Source organism: Equus quagga, chromosome 2 (genome assembly GCF_021613505.1).
Source record: "Equus quagga isolate Etosha38 chromosome 2, UCLA_HA_Equagga_1.0, whole genome shotgun sequence".
NCBI classification, from domain to species: Eukaryota; Metazoa; Chordata; class Mammalia; order Perissodactyla; family Equidae; genus Equus; species Equus quagga.
In genome coordinates, this window is record NC_060268.1 from 40,503,424 (window position 1) to 40,528,472 (window position 25,049).

The following is a 25,049-nucleotide window of genomic DNA, read 5'->3' on the forward strand; positions in this document are numbered from 1 at the left end:
GCCTTCATTAGTCTTCCCATTTGGCTATCAGTGATTTATTCACTGATCCCACAAGCATGTGATGAACGTCTCCTGCGAACCAGACATAATGAAGCTCTGAGGTGTCTACAGGGCTTTCTTAAATGTCCTTAACAATACACCAGAATAAAAAAGGCCTAAAAGTGAGCAGGTTACACAGAAACTTAACGTTCATGTCTTATTCATCTCTATACTTAAAACACCTAACACAAGACTTCATATAAAGTATGTGCTTAATAAATATACTTTGAATAAAAGAATTAATGTTCTCTCAATCAATTAACTACAAAAATCTACTCTCAGATTAAATAAACTAATTGCTTAAGTATCAAAGTCATGTAGAAAATGTCCATAACTTTTAACTTTTTAGTAAATCACTAGTTCAATGAATCAGTGTACTACAAACAAACTAATGCATATTTAGGCTGCATTAAATGCATAATAGCTAGAAAAAAGATAAAAAGAAGCTATTCTGAACTGACCATGGTAAGACCACTTCTGGAATGTGTTTCAGTTTGGGGTGTCATATTTTACAAGGCATAAACTGAGATAAACCAAGACGATAACACCCAGGATGATAAAGGGTCTAGAAACCATGTCATATGTTGCTGTTAAGAGGCTGGCCTGAGAAAGATGGAGCAAGTCATCAGAACAGAGAAGCCGTCTCCAACTTAGGAGGAGCACTCCACCCTTAGGAGCTGAACTGACCTGGGTAAACAGAAAAAAGGAAGCAAGAAGAGCTCTTTAGGGCTTGCTCTACTCTAGATCCTGAAAAAGAGAAAAGGAGAAGTTTCTGAGGTTTCTATCTTATTTTGTTTGCTCAGTTTACCAAAACAGGGGATCAAAGAGGGATTTAGAATAGAGTTCTAGCCAAGAAGGGCCTGGTATACATTTGGTTGTTATAGCTAGCGTCCTATCTGTCAGGAACCTCAAGTGAATGAGGATAAATGGTAAATGGTCCAATGAAGAAGAGGTAAGAATAAGATCACCAGGAGGCAGACGAGTAACACCTACCTCTGATGAGGTTTATAAGCGATCACATATATAGTCACATGTCACTTAATGACGGGAATACATTCTGAGAAATGTGTCATTAAGTGATTTCATCATTGTGTGAACATCACAGAGTGCACTTACACAAACCTAAATGGTACAGCCTACTACACACCTAGGCTCTATGGTACTAATCTTATGGGACCACCATTGTATATGCAGTCTGTCATTGACTGAAATGTTATGATGTGGCGCACGACTATAAATTACTCAGCACACTGGTAGGTACACAGCAGATGCTCAATCAACATTAGTCGCACGAGACAAAGCAATTAAGGAGACACAATTCATCTTCTCTAGAACTAAATATTCACGTTTACACCTTTAAGACACCTAACATACAAAGAGCTGAGCAACAGTGAAAGTGAGTCAAAGCTAGAAGGGACAGGTCTTGACTAAGCATTTTAAGAATTCAGTTACCACTGTCCCCACCCTTAAATAAGCCCACATATTTTACCTCAGAAGCCGTATATTTAGAGCAGAAATTCTGAATAGCATTTCACTTCTAAAGCAAAGCTTTGTTTTACTTTGGATGTTTTTTATTCTTAATCAACAAATATTAGGTTGCTTTTTTCCCCAAAGAGTGAATAAGAACAACCCTTCTCTCTCTAAAGACCAAAGGTGTCTCACTGCAATATTAGCAATATTCAGCAGATTCTTACAAAATATCAGAATTTTGGTATTTATTTTTCTCAAGTTAGCATTGGTCAAATGAATGATACTAAAATCACAGTCATTTCCCCCCAAAGTTACATATTATACATATATATATAGTTAAAACTATATAGTTTTAGTTGACAAGATTTGCTGATTAAGATCAACAGTAGGTAAAAAGCAAACCCTTAATTGCAACACATGCTGCAAAAAGTGTTCCCCTCTTCTACCAACTTCCCAAGTCCTTAGACATAAATGAAGCAACGGAGACATCAACTATGTAAAGATGTATACTAATGTCCCAAGAAACAATAAAGAAGGAATCTTTAGCACCAGAAAGAGCTTTCAGAAGACCAAGAGAAATCCAATAAATTGTAAGAAGGGCCACACCACTCTTTCTTCATTAGTTCCAGCTACACAATTCTACTCTGGTCACTATATGCTAAGAAATCAAATTTTAGCAAAAAAATTAATCCAAAGTGAAACAGGAAAGAATAAATCTCCACATTTAACAAACTTCTAACCATTCTGTTCTGAGTGTAGATCTCTCTGTGAAGCAACTGGAATCAAATCCACCTGGATTCTCAGGCCCTTGATCCACCAAGGTTAAACAAAATCACCAGCATCTGGGCCCCTCTATTTGAAGATATTCTAATAAAATAGGAAGGCAATACAATGCCATCAATAAATTTAGTAATTGCTGGGCCATTACCATACCACTTTTGGAATCAAATGAAGTGTATTTCATCTAACAAGCTTCTTGATACAAGAACGGATGTAGGCTATTTCATTCCCAAGATTATCAACAAACTCACATCTAATAATCAGAACACCCAATAAAAGCACTGACATGTTTCTTCTAAATATTTCTAGCAATAAATAATACAGAAATTATGCTGCAAATAACACTATTAGAAATATACCTACTGACAAACAAAACATTATCACATTCTCTAATTCTAGAGATGAAAGATACCGCCTCATAATGAAAATTCAAGCTTATTTCCATTGCCATTACTTATTTCCCTATACTAAATATAAGAATCATATACTTCAAACAAAACACTCTTTAATTATTTAAACAGAGAAGAAATATTTTGTAACTCAAAAAATTTTTTCTGCTTCAGAGCTGTTCTAAGAGATTATGGAGTAAAGAAATTATGGGAAAATCTTAATTCCATCAAATCTGACAAACTTTAAATTTGGGATGTTGAGCATCTCAGTTTTGCCCCAGGAGAAACTAAAAGGAAATAAAAAGTCTATTAAAAGTAAACATTTCCATTACTAATAAAAAGGGAATAATATTAGAAATATAGAATATTTTCATAAATTTATGAAGACTGAATCATTTCAAATTGATAAAACTGGCAGATAAAGACAAAAATCTCCATCTATAAAATATTTAATAAAATTTCTCACGACATTTCATTTATAAATCCATCTAGGGTATGTCACAGTCCCTCAGATAAAAAAGTAAGCTCAAGTTAACAAAATAATAGCAGTATATTTTAGGCTTTGGTACCAACCATTCTGTGAATCAATATAGCCCAAAAGATGCTATGAAAATAATGCTCGCCTGATGGGTGCAGAGTGGGGATCCTGACTTCGAGCCTCATCCTCTTGCTGGGCTTCACAGACACAGCTAAATACAGACATGGTTTGCTGGGAACTAAGATAATAAATTAAAACAATATATTGTGTTAGTTTTAAATGGAAAGGTACAACTGGAGATTATCCTTTTACGCACAGAGGGAATAAAATCCTTTCTCTGAATCCCAAACTCCAAACCACCTACATCAAAATGGAAAGTCCTCATGCTTGTTTAAAATTAGCATAATAAAAAACTCAGGGAAGATTCACAGGAAACAAGGTAGACAGAGGACTATATTCAATACAATAAGATGCAATCAGCAAAGTCTAGAATGTAGAAAACTCTATAGGACATACAATGCAGTTTACTCAACAAATAAATTGCCAGGAGGAAAGAAAGGAGGGAGGGAGCCCCTCTTTTCTTAATACATTGAAAGAGATTTAACCTAAGAGACCTATCAATAAAATGTAATGTGTGGACCTCGTTTGGATCTTAATTTAAACCAACTGTAAAAAAACATTTATGAGGCGATCAATCACAGAAATCTGAATACTGAATATTTGATGACGTTAAGGAATCATTGCCAATTTTAAAAGCATGATAATAGTATTGAGGTTAAGTTCAAAATAAAAATTCTCATCTTTTAGAGAGAGCTTTGAAATATTTACAGATAAGATAATATAACGCCGGAAGTAGCTTCAAAATAATCCAGTGGGGAGGAGAGTCCTGGAAGTTATTTATAAATGAATCAAGACTCGCCATGAGTTGGTAATTTTTACACTGGGTGATGAATACATGGTGGTTCATCATAATATTCTATTTTTGTATATGCTTGAGACCTTCGATAATGCTATGTCTGAGAGAGAAACAAGATAATCTGAACAGAGCCCAATTAAAAACACTTAAAAACAGTGGTACTGCTTCACCTAGATGCAGAGGAAGCAATGATCATTTAGAATATTCTAACACAGCTTACTTCAAACGATTTCTTATGGTGAACTCAACAGTGAAGTGAATAGTCAAACATTTTAAAAATCTAGATTCTATATACAAAATTTACTTCACAACAATACCAATGAATTTCACCTCATTCTGTGACCCACCAATCCAACCCTCCACTCAGTTTTTCCTTATTTTTCCAGCCCTACATTCTGCCCAAAAGGATTCGGGAAGCTTCAGCAGTATATTCTGTTCTCTCTCTTAATGGACACATACAGACTAACAAGTTGTGTCTGGTATACAATTCTGTTAAAACCAACGAGATCAAGTATAAACTCCATTTTCTTCAACTTGTAAGACTATATATCATTAAACAGTCTTCAACTGAGTAAGGACTCTAAAGTACTTACCTTTCAGATTAAATATGCAAAAGCCCAGGGAACAACTAATCTAAGACATAGCTAAGCACAAATCAAAGGATTTAGACAGGGGTCAAAAACTCGCAACTGAGGGTCAGATTTGGTCCACAGACATGTTTTATCTGACTCACTGAGCAGGAAATTTTACTTTAAAAATCCAGATTTCTCTTTAAAAATTTAAAGATTTGGCAACACTAAGCTTGCTTCCTTTCATAGTAACACATGGCTCAAGTTGAACAGGAGCTATCCCCCTCCTTTTAAATCAGGCACATGTTCAGTTGGCCATTGTCCTCAACACTTCCTGCTCTTCACCTAGCCTGCTTTTCTTATTTATAATACCTGCCTAGCCTGATTTAAGAATTCCTCACCTATATTCCATCAACTGCTGCTAGTATTTTCATGTTAGATGACTCATGCCACAAACCTACAAAACAATTCTACTCTAACAGCCACCAGATGGCAAAGCTTACCACCAGAGCCTCAGGATGGGGTCATATTCATCCTCAAAGTATTACAGCATTCATGACAAAGCAAAAATCACAGCTCAACACAGTACTTAATTTGGCAGGCAGAAGAGAAAATGGCCTGAGGCTGCAGCTGAGTTGGAGATCTCTGAAGGAACAAGGTCTAAGGCTATCTCTTGTTAAACCCTCTATTTCTTCACCAATAGCAATAATAATCTCAGTCTCACCAGCAGACAAAGAAAAACGGACAGTCCCACATAAAAAGGAGAAAGGGAAACACCTTTAAATATCTAGTTCGAAGTATAGCAAAAGCTATACTTAAACTCAAAGCTATTAGACAAAATATTAATAAGACAGCCTATGTTAGATTCAACACATCGCTAAATCTTTTATGCTGGAGTTTCATTTTATAAGTTTTTTCTTCTCTTGTTAAATTATCTCCCCCTCATTACCAGTGGCTTTGTATATTAAAATCCTCTAAATAGCAACCAGCTCTGGTTACCTGGCAACAGCCTCAGCAACAGCAGTAGATTCATTTTTTCTTTCACCAGTTGCAGGCTCTGAATACAAACAAAAGCAAGGGGAGAAAGGAAAGAGAAACAGAATTCAGTTAGAATCACACCTAAAAACCTGCTCTACTAGTATCGGCAACAAATAAAAAGAAATGGGTAAGAATAAGTGAACATAAAAAGATTTCTTATAACTTAACAGTATAAGTTTTTCTCACGTCCACCAATCAATTTCCTTTCAAACTAACCACAGAAGACTAATCAGTTTGTCCAGAAATACAATATAATGAATTACAAAGCAGTAATATTTGAAAATGGAATTCTCCTGAATCTCAATTCATCTCTTCTCATACAAGAAGTAAAAAAAATTATGTATTAAGAAAATATAAAATAAAAAGCAAAAAATTTTTAAAAATTATAAAAATTGAAAAACAAATTTAAAATTAAAAAAAGAAAAAACTTTAATAAATTATGTAGGAAAATGTCTTAGGTTGATGCACAAATAAATAGTATACAGTTTTAAGAGAAATCACACATAGAAGGCACTCAAGTTCTTCTCAAAGTGCTCTTGGGACAGATATTTGAAAAATAAAACACATTTTCAAGAAAGAATCTATAGCAAAGAATTAATAAGGATGATACTGAAAAGAATCCCATATTCTCTAAGCAATGTCCCTAAGGCTAAGGGATAAAACTTTATTCATTTACAATTTATTCCAGCCTTATAGAAAATAAATAGTTTTAAACATTTCTAAAATATTCATGACCCAACATAATCTCAAGAGTCCATCAAGGAGGCAGCTGAAGTTTAGTGGTTAGAGCCCTGGCTCTGAAACAGAAACCTGGCTCAGGCCCTAGCTCCAGCACTTAGCAGTCCAACCAGGGAGTAAACTCCTTCACCTTCTGAGTCAGTTTCCTCATCTATAAGACAGAGAGAAAACAGGACCAACATAATAGGTTTGTTGTGACGATGAAATGAGTGAAACTGTGAGTACGGTGTCTGACATCGTGCTCCTAGTATCAGGAAAGGTAATAATATTTACTGATATGATCATCCTTAACATTTAGCTCCATTTAAGCAACTGTAATTTCAAACCTAAGGATTCAAGGCTACCATATATTCTCTTGATAAGCCCTACCTGATTTCAGAGAAAATTATAATAAGGATGGAAACATATAACACTTTTAATTTCTACTGAGATTCTGAGATTCAAATCAATAAGCACTAAGATAAAAATACCACTGTAATTTGGAACTGGACTTCTGCTTCTTGGAACTACTTTGAATTCAGGCCACTCCATTTACTAGCTGTGACTCTAAGGAAGGTGCTCAACCTTCCTGTGCCTCAGTTTCCTCATTTGTAAAATGAGGATAATAATAGGATCTACTTATAGGTTTGTTATGAGATTTAATGCCTGTACATGTAAAATACCTGGCATATAGTAAGAACTCAAAATATATTAGCTAAAATTTCTCTTTGGTCTCAGACAATGAGAAGTCCCTCTTATTCAAGTCCATCCACTCTATCTGTGGTCTTTGAAAGCTTCCCCTCTGAACTCCCTCAGGGCCCTGATCCATCAACTGTTTCCCCTATTCCCTCATTTTTAACCCATCTCTATTCTGGAGATTTCCTTTCAGTCTATAATCCTGCTTAAGTCTCTCGCAGCCTAAAAATAAAAAAAATCTCCAATCCTGCATTTCCCTCTAACTTGCCATATTTCTTATTCCTTTTTCACATAAACTTCTCAAAAGTAGAATACACTTGGCTGCCTCTTCTCCTTTCCACTACTCATCAATTACTTCAGCATAGCTCCCACCAAACTACTATACTGAATTAGTTCTTTCTGGAGTCACCAAATGGATCTTAATTGCCAAATCCAATGTACCTTTCCAGACATCTTACTAGACCTCACTCCTGCATCTGACATCATCTTATTGTAACTCTCCTCCCAAAAGACTCCCATGGCTTCATAGTCTCTTAGTCCTCTTCTCTGAATGTTCCTTTACAACCTCTTTTCTAAGACTTCCTCTTCTAACTCCTTTAAACAGCATTTATAACTACCTAGTGGAAACATTATAAGCTTTGGAGTCAGAAAGATCTGATTCAAACTCCAGCTCTATCTCTTACCAATTATTATGACCTTGCATATAACTTAAAAACTTCTCTTAATCTCAGTTTTCTCATCAATAAAATAGAAATAAGGATATCTACTTTGGAGCACTATCATGAAAACTAAATGTAGATGTAGAATCACTCTGTATTTTTTTCCTTCCTCTTACTTCTATATTTAACTGGTCTCAAGGTTCTCTCTATTCTACTATTCACCTCCCAAATTCATCTCCTCATCTCCATCCCCACTCCTAATGACCCTACTTCCTGGTTAAAGATTGAGTTTGCCAGGCAGGAGAACAGGAAATGGGCAAGGCAAGGAAAGGAATGATGGACAAAAGCAGAAAGTTTTGAAACACTCAGCTGATCCTTTTACAAAACAAATCTGATCATACTACTCCCTTGCCTAAAATTCTTCAGCTTCTCAGCAGGACGTAAGGCCTTTCAAATTCTGGTCCTAGGGCCTGCCCGGTGGCGCACTGCTTAAGTGCGCACGTTCTGCTTCGGCGGCCCAGGGTTTGCCGGTTTGGATCCCGGGTGCAGACATGGCACCGTGTGGCAAGCCGTGCTGTGGTAGGCGTCCCACATATAAAGTAGAGGAAGATGGGCATGGATGTTAGCTCAGGGCCAGTCCTCCTCAGAAAAAAGAGGAGGATTGGCAGATGTTAGCTTAGGGCTAATCTTCTTCGGGGGGAAAAAAAAATCTGGTCCCTACTTTGCAGCCACTCCCTTGTACCTTCTCTACATTCTAGAGATATCAAATAACTTGCAATTAATGTAGGAAATAGTGAACATAAACCTACAATGTGAATCCACAATCCTAAATTTTCTACCCTCTTCTAAACTATTTCTGAATATGGAAACCAATTACTTTATATAGACACAGGCTTAATACAGATACAAGCAGCACCAGAGAGATTATAAAATGGAGCATCTTCAGTAACATGACAGTGACTGGCCGAAAACAAAGAATTCATTCTAGGAGAATAAAACTTTATAAATACATTTATAAAAGTATCAACCACCATAACTAGAAGAAGGATAATTAATACTTCCCAGATGATCTGGAACTACTAATTACCCAAGATTAACATAAAATAAAACTTACTTTCCAGACTAAACTGCAAAGACTCTTCACTCGCCTCAGTCTCAGGACTGACCAGTTTCATTCTTAGACACAATTTATCATCCATTTCTGGGGCAGCCCCAGAATCTCCTTTTTCATTCCCAAGTATGGGATCATTGGTCTCCATCATGCTTTCAGACATGACATCACTGGTTGCCGTGGTGCTTTCTGGATAGTTGCTAATACCTGAAAGAAGGAAGGTAGGAGGAAGAAAGAAAGAACACTAAAATACAAAGATGAAAAACAACAATTCTAGGTCATCAATTTGCCTGTTTGACTCCACAGCTCTGCAGGATTGAAGGGGGTTCCTAGGATAAATCCTGTCACAAGTATCAACAACTACGCACTAGTATTGACACCTGGTCTTAAGAGGAGCAACAGGATTCAGTTCCACTTCTGCATCTGGACAAAGGATGCTGCATGAGCCCTCAGCCAACCCACATCTGCCAGCATCAGGCATAGGTAGCAGGAGACTCCAGACGGCATGACTGTTACCTCCCAGCACTGACTAGAGAAAACAAATAGGTTAATGTAGAACACTACTGGCTGCTTCAGGGAAGGAGGACTAAGTTTTCTTGGCCTGTCAAGCAGCAGACTGATTAGCCAGGGTCCTGAATAAATAGTACTTCTACCCTACCTGCTGTCCCTTCCTTATAAAACAGTTCTACATCATTGCTTAGCACTCAGATTTCATTGCCCTGCAAGTAATAGAACAAAATCCTTATAGTTTCTTTCTTCCTTCCTTCCACCCTTTCTTTCTTCTCATCACAATTCAACGTCTCCTGGGAGTAAACTCCTGGAATCAGACACTATAGACTTATTCCTCCTAAGATAAAAATCAACCTTATCAGGCAGGCCCAACTCCTCAGATCTAAAAGAATTACTTGCATAAAGAATGGTATCTCAGAAATTCTGCTTTAAATATCATTACATTTTAGTCACTCACCAATAGGAGTACTGTGTCTTTTGGGCTCCAGTTTTAGATGCCCAATAAGAGGTGGAGTTGCACCAGTCAATGGTGGGATAATATCACCTTCTTTAGGCAAAGTGAAATGAAATGGAGTTTCTGGAGGGGGGGAAGAAAAAGATAAACATAAAGGAAACTAAAACAGAAGTATAAAAAAAGCAAAAGTGAGAAGTACAAGAAATATTTTAATTATTCTTTTCCTGTGCTCCCAAATTCTGCCTCATTCCCAACCCCTCACCAGACTCCCAACCAATTTCCTACTATTTTCTCTGCTCTGTTTACAGCCATCAACAACAGGACTGACACAAAGTAGATAACCAGAGGACAGGCAAATAGATGAAGCCCAAAGTTTGGAAGCCCTGAGGAACATGAGAGCAAAAAGAACATAGAAACATCTGAGCCCCAAGACAGCAAATCTGGAGATACTCAGTGACACAAATTTGGATAGTTTCAAGACCAGACATTTTAATTTTGTGCAATGTTAACTCACGGAGTTCATTTTTAAGCTTCAGCAATCTGTAGCATTCTCTAGATTAAAGTCTGATGTTAATACTTAAAATTTACTATCTACTCAGAGGTGACAAAGAGTTTCATGGGCCAAAGGACTTCAAAATGCTCACTGGTTATAACATGGAAATCTACAGGTTTCATGGTTCAGCAGTACTGACAGGCATTCACTCTAGGCCACTCTAGTAGTAATGTCCATATCTAAATCTCTGCACAATGGTAAATCTCACATATATGAGCATCCTCAGTGTACACATTTTGGTTAGTCATTATTAAATTAATATAAACATAAATAATTAATATAAACATGAACATAAACATAAAACTTTACTTTTTAACTAAGCCTCAGTTCTAAATTTTTCCTAATCAGAATTAGCAAATTGCCAAAATCACATTTCCTAATTGTTTATCTCTTTTAATAAAACGACTAAGTTTGGGAGAAAAAAGAATTGTGCTAGACTGTTCCTCTTAAACTGAACATGAAAATTTGTACTGACGCTCCTAAGACAGCTCAAAATAGCTAAAATCTGGCATACCCAGTCACTACTCCTTGTTAAAATAATTTGTCTAATTTGTTTTCCAAAACCACTAAGTAATTCTCCAATTCTCAGCAGACACTGACTGGGTGTCCTACAAATTTAACTTGACCCGGACACTATCTACCTGGAGATAGTATCAGATCTCACAAGTTAAAAGGTTCAATCTCATAAGACTGCGCCCACTTCAGTTGCGACCTGTGCTTCTGACCAATTGGCTATACATCAGAGGTTCCCATGACCCCCCCTCCTCAGGGTTCGATTAATCTGTGAGAGCCACTCACAGTACTCAGAGAAACATTTACTTACGTCTACCAGTTTACTATAAAGGACACAGACGAACAGCCAGATGAAGAGGTACACATGGTGAAGTCCAGAAGGGAGCCTCTGTCCCGTGGAATTGGAACGATATACCCTGCTGGCTCACTTATCAACTAAAAAGCTTATCAAACCTTGTTGGAGTTTTTATAGAGCTTTAATCTCCAGCCCCTCCCCTTCCAGGAAATCAGTGGGTGGGTCTGAAAGTTCCAACTCTCTAATCACTTGATCTTTCTGGTGCACAGCCCCATCCTGAGGCTATGTAGCGATCCCACCCTAAATCACCTAATTAGCATAAACCCAGATGTAATTGAAAGCGCTCGTTATGAATAACAAAACATATTCCTATCACTTGGGAAATTACGACGGTTTTAGTTCTGTGCCAGGAACCAGATGAAGACCAAATATTTCTTATTATACCACATTCTTTCTCCTTCATCTTTTTCCATTCTACTTCTATCCTTTGTTATCTTTAATATCAAGCATCAAAAAAAGTATCTTATACTTTTTTCTTCAAAGTCATGAAACAACAACAAAAACTATCTCTTACATCTACATGTAAGAGGAAATGAATTAGTAACCTGAAGGGATGAAAAGAGAAAATAAAATGGACTTTAGAAATAAAGGATGAAAAGTAGATGTGCTCAGCTAAAAGTATATGTGAATAGTGTAGAGAATCTCAACACCACGTCTAAATGAGAAAGAATTCCACCTTAGTTACAGAAAAGGACAAATGGTAGATAAGCATTCATTCTGGCAGCTCCTTAAAAAGCAAGTCCTTTAGGTTGATAAAGAAGAACTTAGAAGAGATACAGAAGCTAAAAATCAAAAAGCTTCACAAAGCATCATATATTCCAAAGACATATTCTACAGAATTTTCATTCCTAGAATAATCACTTGCACTGCACTGCTCTCTTGATGGGAACCATCCCTGGTATTAAGATTGACCATGCAGACTTCTGAAAATCTGTATCAAATCTTTAAGGACACCCTTCTATGTGACAAACCATAATATGCAAATCTAACATGCATTAATTACTGAAAATTATTTCCTTGTAACCGAGTTTACTTTGCATAGTACTAGACAAAACTTAGGAAAGGTTATTTTAGCACCACTGATCCCACGGCAACACTACAACCTAATGGAAAATTGAGTCTGTTACAGGCAGCGCTGCCACTACTCTTATCTGGTCTTCAATGCCTCATTTCTGGATTAATGCAACAAACCTATCAATTACTTTCTCTGCCTGAAGTCTCCCTCTTTCCCGAACTCCCAATCCTTTCTGCACAGTGCAACCAAAGCAACCTTCCCATAAAACACGACTTTGAACATGTTAGCTCCTGGTCAAAAACTTCAAGGTTTCCACTAGAAGATAAATTCCTAACTCTTTAGTCAGCATTCAATTGACTAGTAACAGCCTGCATTTCTAGTCTTTAATTATTTATGTTCATAAAGCCCCTATTCAATGTCCTCCAAATGCTTTCTCAGTTCTCTGCTTTTGTTCAATGATCTGAAAGACACCACCAATCAAGTCAAATTATCACCAAATCCTGCAAAATAATATTTTATCCTTTTAAATTTACTGAAATTTTCCACATATTCAATTCTTTCTCTAACATTTAGCACACTACATTATTTAAATTACCAAGTCCCTTCTTGCTTTCCAGAATTATCATGGGCTATCCTACTATATGCCAGTATACCAACCCATGAAGAAAGATATGAATGAATAAAAGGAAACTTAATACCCATTGTCAAACCATCTGAATAGGGAGTTTGTCCTTACTACTAAGGCCTTCAGAAAATTCATTAGTCCAAAGCAATATTTAAAACCCTTAATGTCAGGAAGATCTCTTTTATTCAAACTTTCTGTTACAATGCAAGCCCATTTTTTCTACTTTTGGTCCCAAGAGAAGAAAGCTCACTTCTTAACAACTGATTAAAGGCTATCTAATTAAAAATATAAGGATTCCTATCCTAGGTGACACCATGCATAAACAGTCTACTCTAAGAGTCTGCCTCTGACATGAACAGCCTGCTAGAATGATATTTCATAAACAAGCCAACAAAGGTTACAGCTAGAGCACAAAACATATCTAGCTTCCCTGATCATTATTAACCTATTATAAACTATTATTTGTGGATTTAATTAAAGATTTATTAAATGTTATGATTTTTCACATCATCAACCCATCATAAATTTATTCTATACTTGAATAAGGTTGGGCTTCCAAGTACCATCTTTCTAAATCTGAAGATGTCTGAAGAGGTGTCCAAACTATTAACAGTGACAAGTTATCTATAAATGGAGACATTTGGAGTCATTCTCTTTTTCTCCCCCGACACTCTCTCTCCTCCCACTCCTTGTCCCCTCTTTCCTTATTATTTGAACATTTTTCACAAGTAAGCATATCTTTTTTTAATCAATAAAGTTATTAACAAAAAACAGAACAAAAGTTCCCTTTTAATTTTAGCATGCAGAAATCTAAAGAACATACCATTTACTCAAGCAATGTATACCTTTCATTCTGTCTTTCCAGATTTAAGAATCATTAACTTTTTAGGTTACTCTCATTTAAATTAGTCTCTCTTAAGGTTTAGGAACTAAACAACCATATTTTGAAGTATAGAACAATTTTTTCTGTTCTAGCAATACTCTTTTGAACGATTTATTTTACTTTAGACGAATTCTCTAACAGTCCAGCCACTGTCTTCACGGCTTTTAATTGTTTGCTCAAGAACAGAAATCTTGAAGTAAGCAGAAAATAACTTACTAGTATTTTCAATAATCTAGATAAATATTAGTAAAATACATTTTACTATGGTAGTGTCTGCTATAAACAAGAGCTGGCTCTGTCAATTAATAGTGTAAACAAGAATTCATGGAGAATACCATTAACATAACAGAACTAATATCCCAATGCTTAGGAGCTCCTTTTGCATACAACTGCTAAGATAATTAAAAAGTACTCCTAAGTAACCATATTAAAACAATCTAGAGGCCCTGATGCTTTCTTAGCCTAGGTCAGTAACAGTATTTAGATGTAACAAAATTATAAAAATATTCAGTAATACAGAATATAAGGTCATTCAGGTCTTTACCATAACTCATCAGAATCAGAGAAACTATATTATACAGTTTTACAGGAGGAAAAAGCATAGACTTGATAATCAGGTCACCTAGGTTCTAGTCTCACTTCAATCATTAACTAGCCACATGACTTTAAGAAGAGACTGAACCCAATAACCCCTAACCTCCTTTTCAGCTCTAACATTTCTTGTTCTGAAGAGGAAAAAAAAAATTCCTGAGTATAAAACCTAATGAATAGGGGTAATTTTGAGAGTAAAGAAAAGTACTACTAATAACCATGCCTAGACCAGAGGTATAAACTGGGACTGTTCAAGAGCACCAAAGGTATGATCACCCATACTAATTGCTATGATGTTGCCCAAATACTGTTTCTCATTTCCACATCCCTAGAAGCTAGTTTTCTTAAGTTTCTATTTTCTTCTTATTTTTTTATTTTTGGAGTTAGTTTTATTTTGTTTTTAAATTATACTAACTCTGGGCATTTAGAAAATTAGAATTCTTTACAGTTAATGTCATACATAATACTCTACAAATACTTCAGAAAGTAACCCACATTCTCATTCTGGACTTCATAAAATAAAGAACACAAACTAATATCTTTTCCAGTTTAAGGGTTAACATATATATATATATATATATATATATATATATATATATGCTGAGCCAAATTTAGAAGCTTTATTTAATGCCCATAAAGAGGAAACAACCAATAATGGCATACTCATTAACAGAGTTCTGAATATGATTTTACTGTGCAGGGTAACCAAAAAAGATCCTTGTACTTCAAGGCAACTGTCAAAATATAAAAATATGAGGGCTGGCCCCGGGCTCAAGTGGTTAAGTTGGCATGCTCCGCTTTGGCAGCTGGGGGTTTGCTGGTTTAGATCCTGGGTGCGGACCTACATGCTGCTCATCTAGCTATGCTGCAGCAGCATCCCACATAGAAGAACTGGAATGACCTACAACTAGGATATACAACTATCTACCAGTGCTTTGGGGAGGAAAAAAAACAGAGGAAGATTGGCGAGAGATGTTAGCTCAGAGCTAATCTTTCTCACCAAAAAAATAAACAAATAAAAATATGGAGCAAGGTTGGGACCTAAGTAGAAAACACCAGATTTGTACAATTTCTAAATACTTGTAAAATCATGTTGATTACTCCTGAGTTATAAAGCTGATAAACCTCAAATGATCTCTGATTCCACAAATAATTATAGCTACAAAAGAAGTTCAACTCAAATTTTTAAATTTCCCAACTACTACTGGCTGTTCATAAACATAAATCCAAGTTAAATTTCCTTGGATTGGCCCTGACAAATAAAAATGGCAAGCAATAGGATATATTGGCGTATATGAGGAAGCCATTTGGTATAAACCTAATTCGGCCTGACTTCTTTTTTTCCTCCAAAAGGGCCTGACTGGCTATTGAGCACGCATTGTATATCTGCTTAGACATTTCCTATGGCCAGAACAAAGGCCCTTGAGATAAAGATGCAACTTCCCCCTGACATTAGCATTTTTCCTTAGGCTAGGAACTGATTGCTGCACTCACCTCCCAGCTCACCTGTGACCACCCAGCTGGAGACAAGAGACTGCCACCCTGCTGTGTTCACTGAGACAGAAGACCTACCTGCTATTTCCATCAATTGCTGTGCCGACAGAGTAGTCTCACAACTATTGTAAAAGGGACATTCCAATCATATGTGAAACATCCTCTTTGAGGGTATATAACGACCCTGTATACCCCCCACCTCTTTGGAGTGCTCTGTTCCTTTGTGGAAAGACTCTCCCGGGTTATAATCCTCAGATTTAAGCTCAGAATAAACTCACCCAAATTTTCACTTATAGATTGGATATGGATTATTTTCGTCGACAGCCCTGACATAAGCCTGCAGTTCTGTCCTACCTTTCATTCCAAATTATAATTTGGTTGGAGACACAGAACAATTTACAATCATACTCACCACTAGAGCTTTCACAGAAGCTTTGTGAGGCATGGGCAGAGGCCTTCTCCAGCTGCTGGGCCTCTATACCTGAGCCTATCTCCTTTGCATTAGCCATTTTTGAGTCTTCTGTTAATGAGTTATCTGTTTTCTCTTGAGGTTGGGTCTGCTGAATCTCCTGGTCAGGTCTCCGAGCATCATCTTCTCTCACTAAAGTCAAGGGAGGCTGTGGAGAGTTTGCCTCTACACGTTCCTTTCCTGTAGTCACTGATTTCAGATCTCTTTCATATTCTGCACTCTTTTCTTCCTGGATTTCTGCTCTATTCTCAGCAGATGGCTCTATTTCTGGAGCATCATCCTCCCACGACTGGGAATCTGAGCATTTCTCCACTCCCTCTAAAGGTTCAGAAGAAACATCAACTCTGGGAGACGGTTCCTTCACATCTACAATGACAACACTTGAGTCCTCTGAAGTAGCTTCTTCCCATGCTTCCTGATCCTTATGTTCCAATTCTTGGTCAAGTGCTGGAAGCTTCTGGGGGGAATCAATACTAATCACACTGGTTTCAATTTCCATAGCTTCCTGACATTCTTCTTTTGGGCTTTCCTTTGGAAGACACAACCCATGGGACTGAGTTTCAGTCAGAGAAAGGTGCAATCGGACATTCTCCATATTTTCTTCTTTAGGCTCCTCTCCTTGACTTTCACAAGGAGTCTCAGGGATTTCTTCCACCTCAGACCCTGAAGACCCCTCCTCTGGATGATGTTCTTTAATTTCCATAGCTTCCTCTTGATCTAACACACTAGATAGTGCCTCAGATCGAGTAGCTGGAGAAGGAACTGCCTGACTCCCTGAGTCACAAGTGAGATCAATACAAACATCTTCTGCTACAGTCTCTTCTCTGCCTTTGCAACCAGTAGCTACAATACTAACGTCGTCTCTGGTTTCTGTGTCATTCCCTTTTGTTTTATCATCATTCTGATTCAGCTCTACCTGCCCATCTTGTGCTAGATTCATCAGGATACTATCATTTTCAGCAGGCACAAGTTTAGAATTGAGAACTGGAGACATAGGTTCAGTATCCTCAATCTGCGTATTTTCTCCATCTTCATCGATCCTATGAGAACTCAAGCTCTCCATCTTTGGGGACTGACTACACTCACTCGTAGAAAGCATCAACTTACAAGAATCCCCTGTCAAAGATAGCCCAAAATCCTCAGTGGAATTCTTTGGTTCAATCTCTGAAGTTTTAGAACACTCAACAGTCAAAGATGAACTATGAAAATCTCCACCTTTCTTCCCATCATTTGATCGTTCTTCCAAACTTGGAGATGGAATGAAAATGTCCTAAGGAAGAACAAAAAAAAGGCAAATCATCATTTGTTCATAATATTTATTTTATATAATTCTTGAATTCATCTAAAATTTCTAAATCAATTATTCAAGAATCAAAGAACTCTAGGGCCGTAATCTCAGAAATACAAAACTCATAACCACCAGCCTTTTCAACGCAAGTCACTCTATTTAGTGCTTTTCTTGTGAATCACTGATATATAATAAGCATAATCCAAACCAAAAAGTGAAAGTATTAACTTACCCTTTTAAGGGTAGGAAGACACTTAAATTTAACCATACATCACCAAACTACTAAAATCATGTCATATATATGAGGGCTCTCAATTACATGGGAATCATTTGAACATATGCTTACACAGCCCACTTCAGTTCTCACAAAGTGGAAATATATATCTTACTTCTCACTATTTCAAAACATGCTAGCATTCATAAAGTAGATGATAAAATCCAAAGCTTACAACATCATTAGTCAACAGATACCACTACATACCAACAAGGATGGCTAAAGTTAAAAAGATGACATCCTGTTGGTAAGGATGTGGAACAACTGCAATTCTCAGACATTGCTGGTAGGGACGCAAAACATACAGTCAATTTGGAAAACAGTATGGCAGTATCTTATAAAGTTAAACATACATTACCATATGACCCAGAAATTCTACTTGTAGGTTATTTACCCAAGAGAAATAAAATCACATGTCTATACAAAGATGTGTATGCAAACATTCAGAGCGTATTATTCATAATAGCCAAAAACTGGACGCAACCCAAATGTTTGTCAACTGGGGAATAGATAAACAAATTGTGGATATTCATATTATCGAATACTATTCAACAATGAACAGGAATAAAATATTAACATATATAACAATATGAATGAATCTCAAAAATATGCTAAGCTAAAGAACTCAAACACAAAAGACCACACACATTTTATGATTCCAATTATATAAAATTCTCGAAAACACAAAACTATAGTGACAGAAGGCAGATAAATGGTTGCCTGAGGTAGAAGAGGAGATCAGGGGGTGAGGAGGATGAATCAAGTGCAAAGGATTATAAAGAAATTTTTCAGGTGAGGACACTGTTTTATACTTTGCTGATGGTGGGTTATTATACATTTGTATACAACTATCAAAATTCATCTAACTATACACTTAAAATCGCATTTTTATTTTATGAAAATAATACCTTAATTTAAAAAAGAAAGAACCCAAAGCTTAGATACGTTTTTATGTGACAATTTATACGAGTGTGTTATTTTTCATAATACAAATGCCATAAAAGTCTAGATAAGGGGTAAGGCTACTATTTTTAAGGGAATGAGGAATCAAAAGAGGTTACCAAACATTTTGTATATTCCATAACTTCTGGTATTTCAATGTCTGGTGTTATTGTTTACCCTTTCAGATTATAAAAATAGTCCTAAATTTGAGCCTGCTCATATACTCTCAGGCATGACTAAGTATAAATTGGTTCAACACTTCTAAATGGCAATTTGGCAATATACAACCACCACCTTGAAACTTTATATATCCCTTAGCCCAAAATTCTATTTCTGGGAAATTGTTTGATGGAAATACACTGAGATTTAGCTACAATACTGTTCAACACTAAATTACTATTTAGAATAGGAAACAATATGAAATATCTTAAATGTCTAGTGGTAGGAGATTCATATAAAAATTATGGTACATCCACATGATGGAATACTTTGTCTCTACATAAAATTGTAGATAAATATTAAAAGATACAGAAAAACATTCAGGCTATGCATTAAATAGAAAAAGGTTCTATAGACCCTTATAGAAAAAAAGTATGTGAATATATATTTTATTGTAGTCTTTTTATACATTTTTACATAATTTTCATGTATTTTTTAAGTTAATAAACATATACCATAAAAAATAGTAGTTATCTCTAGGACAGGATAACTGATGAGCTTATTTCCATTTATCTGCATATTATACATCCTCTACAAGAAATATGTACTTTTTCTTGCTGCAAAAAAATAAGTCATTTTACAAAGACTCATATATAAGACCTGGCTAATAGAACTATAAATAGCTTTTTTTTAAAAGTGAAACTCACATAACATAAAATTAACCACTTTAAAGTGAACATTTACAATCCTGTACACCCACCACCTCTCTCTAGTTCTAAAACATTTTCATCACTCTGAAAGGAAACCTCATCTCCACTAAGCAGTTGCCCCCCATTATGAATACCTTTTAAGCATTATCAAAGTAAGTACTGATGTGATTTTTTTTTACAGAATTTTTTTCAATATATGCACAATTTCAGTCAGTCAGAAGAAAATTTCAGGGGCTAATCAGCCTATCAACAAGCGATATTTCTAAAGACTTCCTGGATCCAGCCAGTGTCTGGACCCTAATAATCCACAGTGTTGAGGCTCCCGAGAGGCTTAGTCAGAATAACCAAGCTAAGTAAACAGAAGTCCCTCAGGGCTTTGGATAAAGACTGATGGAGAACTGTCAGGACTGTACTCAATATGACTCAACCTTTAAGTCTGGCTTCAGTATAGACCTAAATCCAGTATCCAATCGGTCAAAAACTGGTCTCACATACACAAGAGCCATTCATACAATCATCTATAATTTGACTTGTCATCCCCAAAATTAATATGTATATCAAGAATGAGAAAAGCGTTAAATATCAAACTATGTTCTACTAATCCTTTCCCTCACATCTTGCAAAGAGGCTCTGCAGGGGCCGGTCCCGTGGCCGAGGGGTTAAGTTCATGCACTCTGCTTAAGCGGCCTAGGGTTTCACTGGTTCGGATCCTGGGCATGGACATGGCACCACTCATCAGGTCACACTGAGGCGGCGTCCCACATGCCACAACTAGAAGGACCCACAACTAAAAAAATACACAACTATGTACCGGGGGGGATTTGGGGAGAAAAAGCAGGGAAAAAAAAAAAAAGAAGATTGGCAACAGTTGTTAGCTCAGGTGCCAATCTTTAAAACAAAAAGAGGCTCTGCAATTAAACATATAAAGACAGAAAGAAAAAAATACACAAAATTACCCTTATGCCAACTTTCTCTTGATTAATAATTATCTAATTATAAATATTTAGATCTCACAACATCAAAATTAGGTTGATTTGGACTCCAGTAACCAAGGCACAGAAGAAATAACAGATGTGCAAAGGTGAGCCATCAAGAACAACATGTAAGGAGTTTGATATATAATGAAAAAAGTATAGAACTTCTCCCCCACACACAAAAAACGGTCGATTTAAGACATGCATTTATTTTAACTCTTTTTCCAAAACCCCACTAAGCAATGGCAAAGGGATTCTTTTTACAGCATGAATTTTCAAGAAAAATAGAACAGAAGAAAAGACAACTGCAACAAAATTTTGGAAGAGGGGTCATCTAGTGAGCAGGCTGTGAAAGCTGAATTCCTAAGCCAGCAGCAGAGAAAGCCAAGAAGCAACCCAAATTACACCACAGAACCACGATGCCCCAAAAAAGACTCAGGATTTGGCAGCAGCGCCAGGTAACTCTGGAAGTGGTGGTGAAGCTGGAGCTAAAAACAGGAGGAGGACTGATTGATCTATTTAAAAAGCACTTCAACTTCCAGATCTTCTCTCCCTGACCCTCCTCTGCCCTGTAGAGACTAAAAGATAGCATTCCTGAACTGGAGGACAAGAGGCACAGTTTTCAGAAAGGACCATTCTGAAAACAGGGAGATTAAGTGAGAATTTACATACTGAATGGAACCTACACCTGCCTCTCAACAGCAGTAGACTTCTAGAACAATGGCAGCCAGCAGACAAGACATCAGATGTTTTTCTGGGGAACATGACCAACGTGAGACAAATCAAGAAACTGACATTAGGAGGACCCCCAAAATGGCCCAGCAGATGAATCCCAGAAACAACAAGTACCAATCGCTAGCTCAGAATTTCTAATCTGTTTTCTGGTATTTCACTCTTGAAGCAGACAATCAAGGATTATCAGACACTTGAGGAAAGCCTCTAATTTGAAAGTCAAACATGAAAACTAACAAAACTAATTAAAATCTACTTGAAGAAACAGTGACTATTCCAGGGAGGAGGAAAGTTCTCAAAAGAAACTATTACAGTCACGTGCCACATAACGACATTTCGGTCAACAACAGACCGCATATACAATGGTGGTCCCATAAGATTACTACTACATAGCCTAGGCGTATAGTAGGATACACCATCTAAGTGTGTGTAAGTACACTCTATGATGTTCATATGACAGAATCACCTAACAACACGTTTCTCACAACATATCCTCATCATTAAGTGATGCATAACTGTATTAACATCTTTAGGGAGATAAGACAGTGTGCCCATAAAACAAGACAAAATTATATATATACATTTTGGTAAGGAAGATTGGCCCTGAGCTAACATCTCCTGTCAATCTTCCTTTTTTTTTTTTGTGAGGAAGATTCACCCTGAGCTAATATCTGTTGCCAATCCTCCTCTTTTTTTGCTTGATGAAGATTGTTGCTGAGCTAACATCTGTACCAATCTTCCTCTATTTTTTGTATGTGGGATGCCTCCACAGCATGGCTAATGAGTGAAGTAGGTCTGCAAACAGGATCTGAACCCATGAACCCGGGCTGCTGAAGCAGAGTGTGCAGAACTTTAACCACCCAGCCATGGGGCCAGCCCCTGCCAATTTTCCTCTTTTTGCTTGATGAAGATTGTTGCTGAGCTAACATCTGTGCCAATCTTCCTCTATTTTCTGTGTGTAGGATCCCGCCACAGCACGGCTTAATGAATGATGCAGTGCATAGGTCCGCATCTCGGATCTGAACCTGTGAACCCTGGGATGCCGAAGCAGAGTATGCGAACTTAACAACTATGCCACTGGGCCAGACCCCAAAATGCTATTTTTTTTAAAAAAGGGAGGATAGGGGCCGGCCTTGTGGCGAAGTGGTTAAGTGCGCGCACTCTGCTTCAGCAGCCCAGGGTTTCACTGGTTCAGGTCCTGTGGGCTCACCTGGCACTGCTCCTCAAGCCATGCTGAGGTAGCGTCCCACATAGCATAAATAGAAGGACCTACAACTAGGATATACAACTATGTACTGGGGGGATTTGGGGAGAAGAAGAAGAAAAAAGGGAGGACATTCAGAGTTAAAAAGAGTTTAGAAATCAAAAACCCAAAAGTAGAAATTAACAACTCAGAGAAAGGTTAAAAGATGACTGAACTCAGCAAGTGCTCTTCTAGGTTTACACAAGAGAAATAAAAACATACACCCACATAAAAACTTGTGCATAAATATACACAGCAGCATTATTCACGACAGCCAAAAAAGAGAAAACAACCCAAACGTCCACCAACTGAGGAATGGATAAATAAAATGTGGTATATACATACAATGTAGTATTATTCAGAATAAAAAGGAATGAAGTTCTGATATATGCCACAACATGGATGAACCATGAAAACATTGTGCTAAATGAAAGAAACCAATCACAAAAGACTATATATTGTATAATTCGACTTACATGAAATATCCAGAATAGGCAAATCTATAGAGACACAAAGTAGATTAGTGGTTGACTAGAGCTAGGGGTGGGGGAAATGGGAGTGATTGCTAATGGGTATGGGGTCTTCTGGGGGAGGGGGCAATGAAAACGTTCCAAAATTATATTGTGGTGAATAACTGCACAACTTTGTAAATATAAAAATAAAAGCCATTGGACTGCACACTTTAAAAGGGTAGACAACATGATGTGTGAACTATATCTCAATAAAGCTATTTTTTTAAAAAAAAGAAAGCTGAAGAAATCACCCAGAGAGTTGAACAAAAAGTGAGAGACAGAAAGTAGGAGACAAAATAAGAAAAATATAAGACTATTCTAGGAGTTTCTACATCTGAACAATACGTATTCCATTTAAAAAAGAACAAAGGGGAAGAAATTAAATAATTCAATGTCCCTGAACTGAAGGATCTGAGTTTCTAGATTGAGAGGGCTTATCAATTGCCCAATACAATAAATGAAAATAGACCTGCAGCAAGGGTATGGAAATTTTAGAACACTGGCAACAAAGAGAAAATCCTACAAGATTCCAATAAGGAAAAAAACAGTTCACATATTAAAGATCAGAATCAGACTGGACACACACTTCTCAACAGCAACACTGGAAATTTAAAGACAGATTAAAGAGCAATGCCTTCAAAAAGTTTAAAAGAAAATTAATTACAATCCAGAATACTATATTCCTACAAACCATGAATCAAGTATGAGTAGAGAATACACTATTAAAGAACATCCCCCACGAAATGAGGGAGTAAACCAAGCAGGAAGACATGGAGCCCAAGAGAAATCCAACATAAAGACAGGTAAGGACAATCTCCCAGGACAACAGTGAAAGGGAGGTGACAGTTATGCACCAGGCATAGAAGGCAATAGTAAAGATTAGAAATCAGGAGGTTCCAAAAGAGGTTTCTCCAAAAAGATGAAGTTTGAGGCCCCTGAACATCTTGAAAGGAGATTGTGACAACTGGTGGAGAGTCTAGGGTTGATTTAGTGAGAAATTCATAGAAAACTAAACAAATAAAAAAGAATTAGCAATTCCAGAGAAAACAATAAATTATGCAAACATGGAAAAATAATAATATTCCACAGGCTTTCCTGTGAATAGTGTTTATAACAATAATGTCACTAATAATGTAAACTCAATAATGACTTAAGCAAAATTATGATGTAACTATATTAGAAAGATGCAGCAAGAGCTAAAAAATTTCTTTAAAGAATGTATGGAAATATAATCCTAATATACAGAGTTAGAGGTAAATAAAAGCTTAAAAAACTGAAAGTGTTTGTCTCTGGGTAGGGGTGGGGAGAGACCTTGTTTTAACTATATGACTCCTTTTTTAGTTCTTACAAATGCCTATTAATTAAGTAAAATCACACCCTTAACATAAACACTATGTTGTAAAGGTACTCTTGAGAGATTTTTTAAGAGGCCTGGACTGTACTGGCTAAGACATCTTAAAATGTGAGTCCAAAGAAATCTGACTAGAGTCACCTCAGATTCCAGCAACCCTTGCACTATGTTCAGCATCACTCATTTGTCTCAAATTCTCATTGCTGGTTTTCTAGCTGCCTTTGAAGGTCTCTGGTAAATGCTGAAGGTGGGGCCATTTCTTCACTAGTGTCCTGTTTTTCAAAAAATGAGTTCTCCCTTTGTGGTCAGGTATCACTTCCCCGAGTAGGGATACCTTTATGAAGATAGTCCTTTCCATAAAAGTCCTATTTGGTCACTGATAAACGTCTGTAATTAGTCTCTTTAATATCAGCTAACTTTTCTGGAAAATTCTTCTCAGTGCTCTGGGTCAGTGCTTATAGCTCATCCCTAAATTCTTTCTTTTTTTTGAGGAAGATTAGCCCTGAGCTAACTGCTGCCAATCCTCCTCTTTCTGCTGAG

The 25,049-nt window shown here is 36.8% G+C and overlaps 1 protein-coding gene across 7 annotated transcripts in view; it reads right to left on the reverse strand.

The window, feature by feature from the left end:
* The window catches only part of TP53BP1 (tumor protein p53 binding protein 1), a 70,182-nt gene that overhangs the window by 24,418 nt on the left and 20,715 nt on the right, over positions 1-25,049 (reverse strand). For 6 of the 7 annotated variants that reach the window (XM_046652007.1, XM_046652009.1, XM_046652010.1 and 3 more), the window contains exons 12-16: positions 16,268-17,594; positions 9,830-9,949; positions 8,866-9,069; positions 5,641-5,698; positions 3,302-3,394 (exon numbers count right to left, since the gene is read on the reverse strand). In XM_046652007.1, coding sequence (XP_046507963.1) covers positions 3,302-3,394; positions 5,641-5,698; positions 8,866-9,069; positions 9,830-9,949; positions 16,268-17,594 — 1,802 coding nt within the window. The remainder of the gene's footprint in view (positions 1-3,301; positions 3,395-5,640; positions 5,699-8,865; positions 9,070-9,829; positions 9,950-16,267; positions 17,595-25,049) is intronic. The other variant, XM_046652008.1, reaches the window with a different exon arrangement.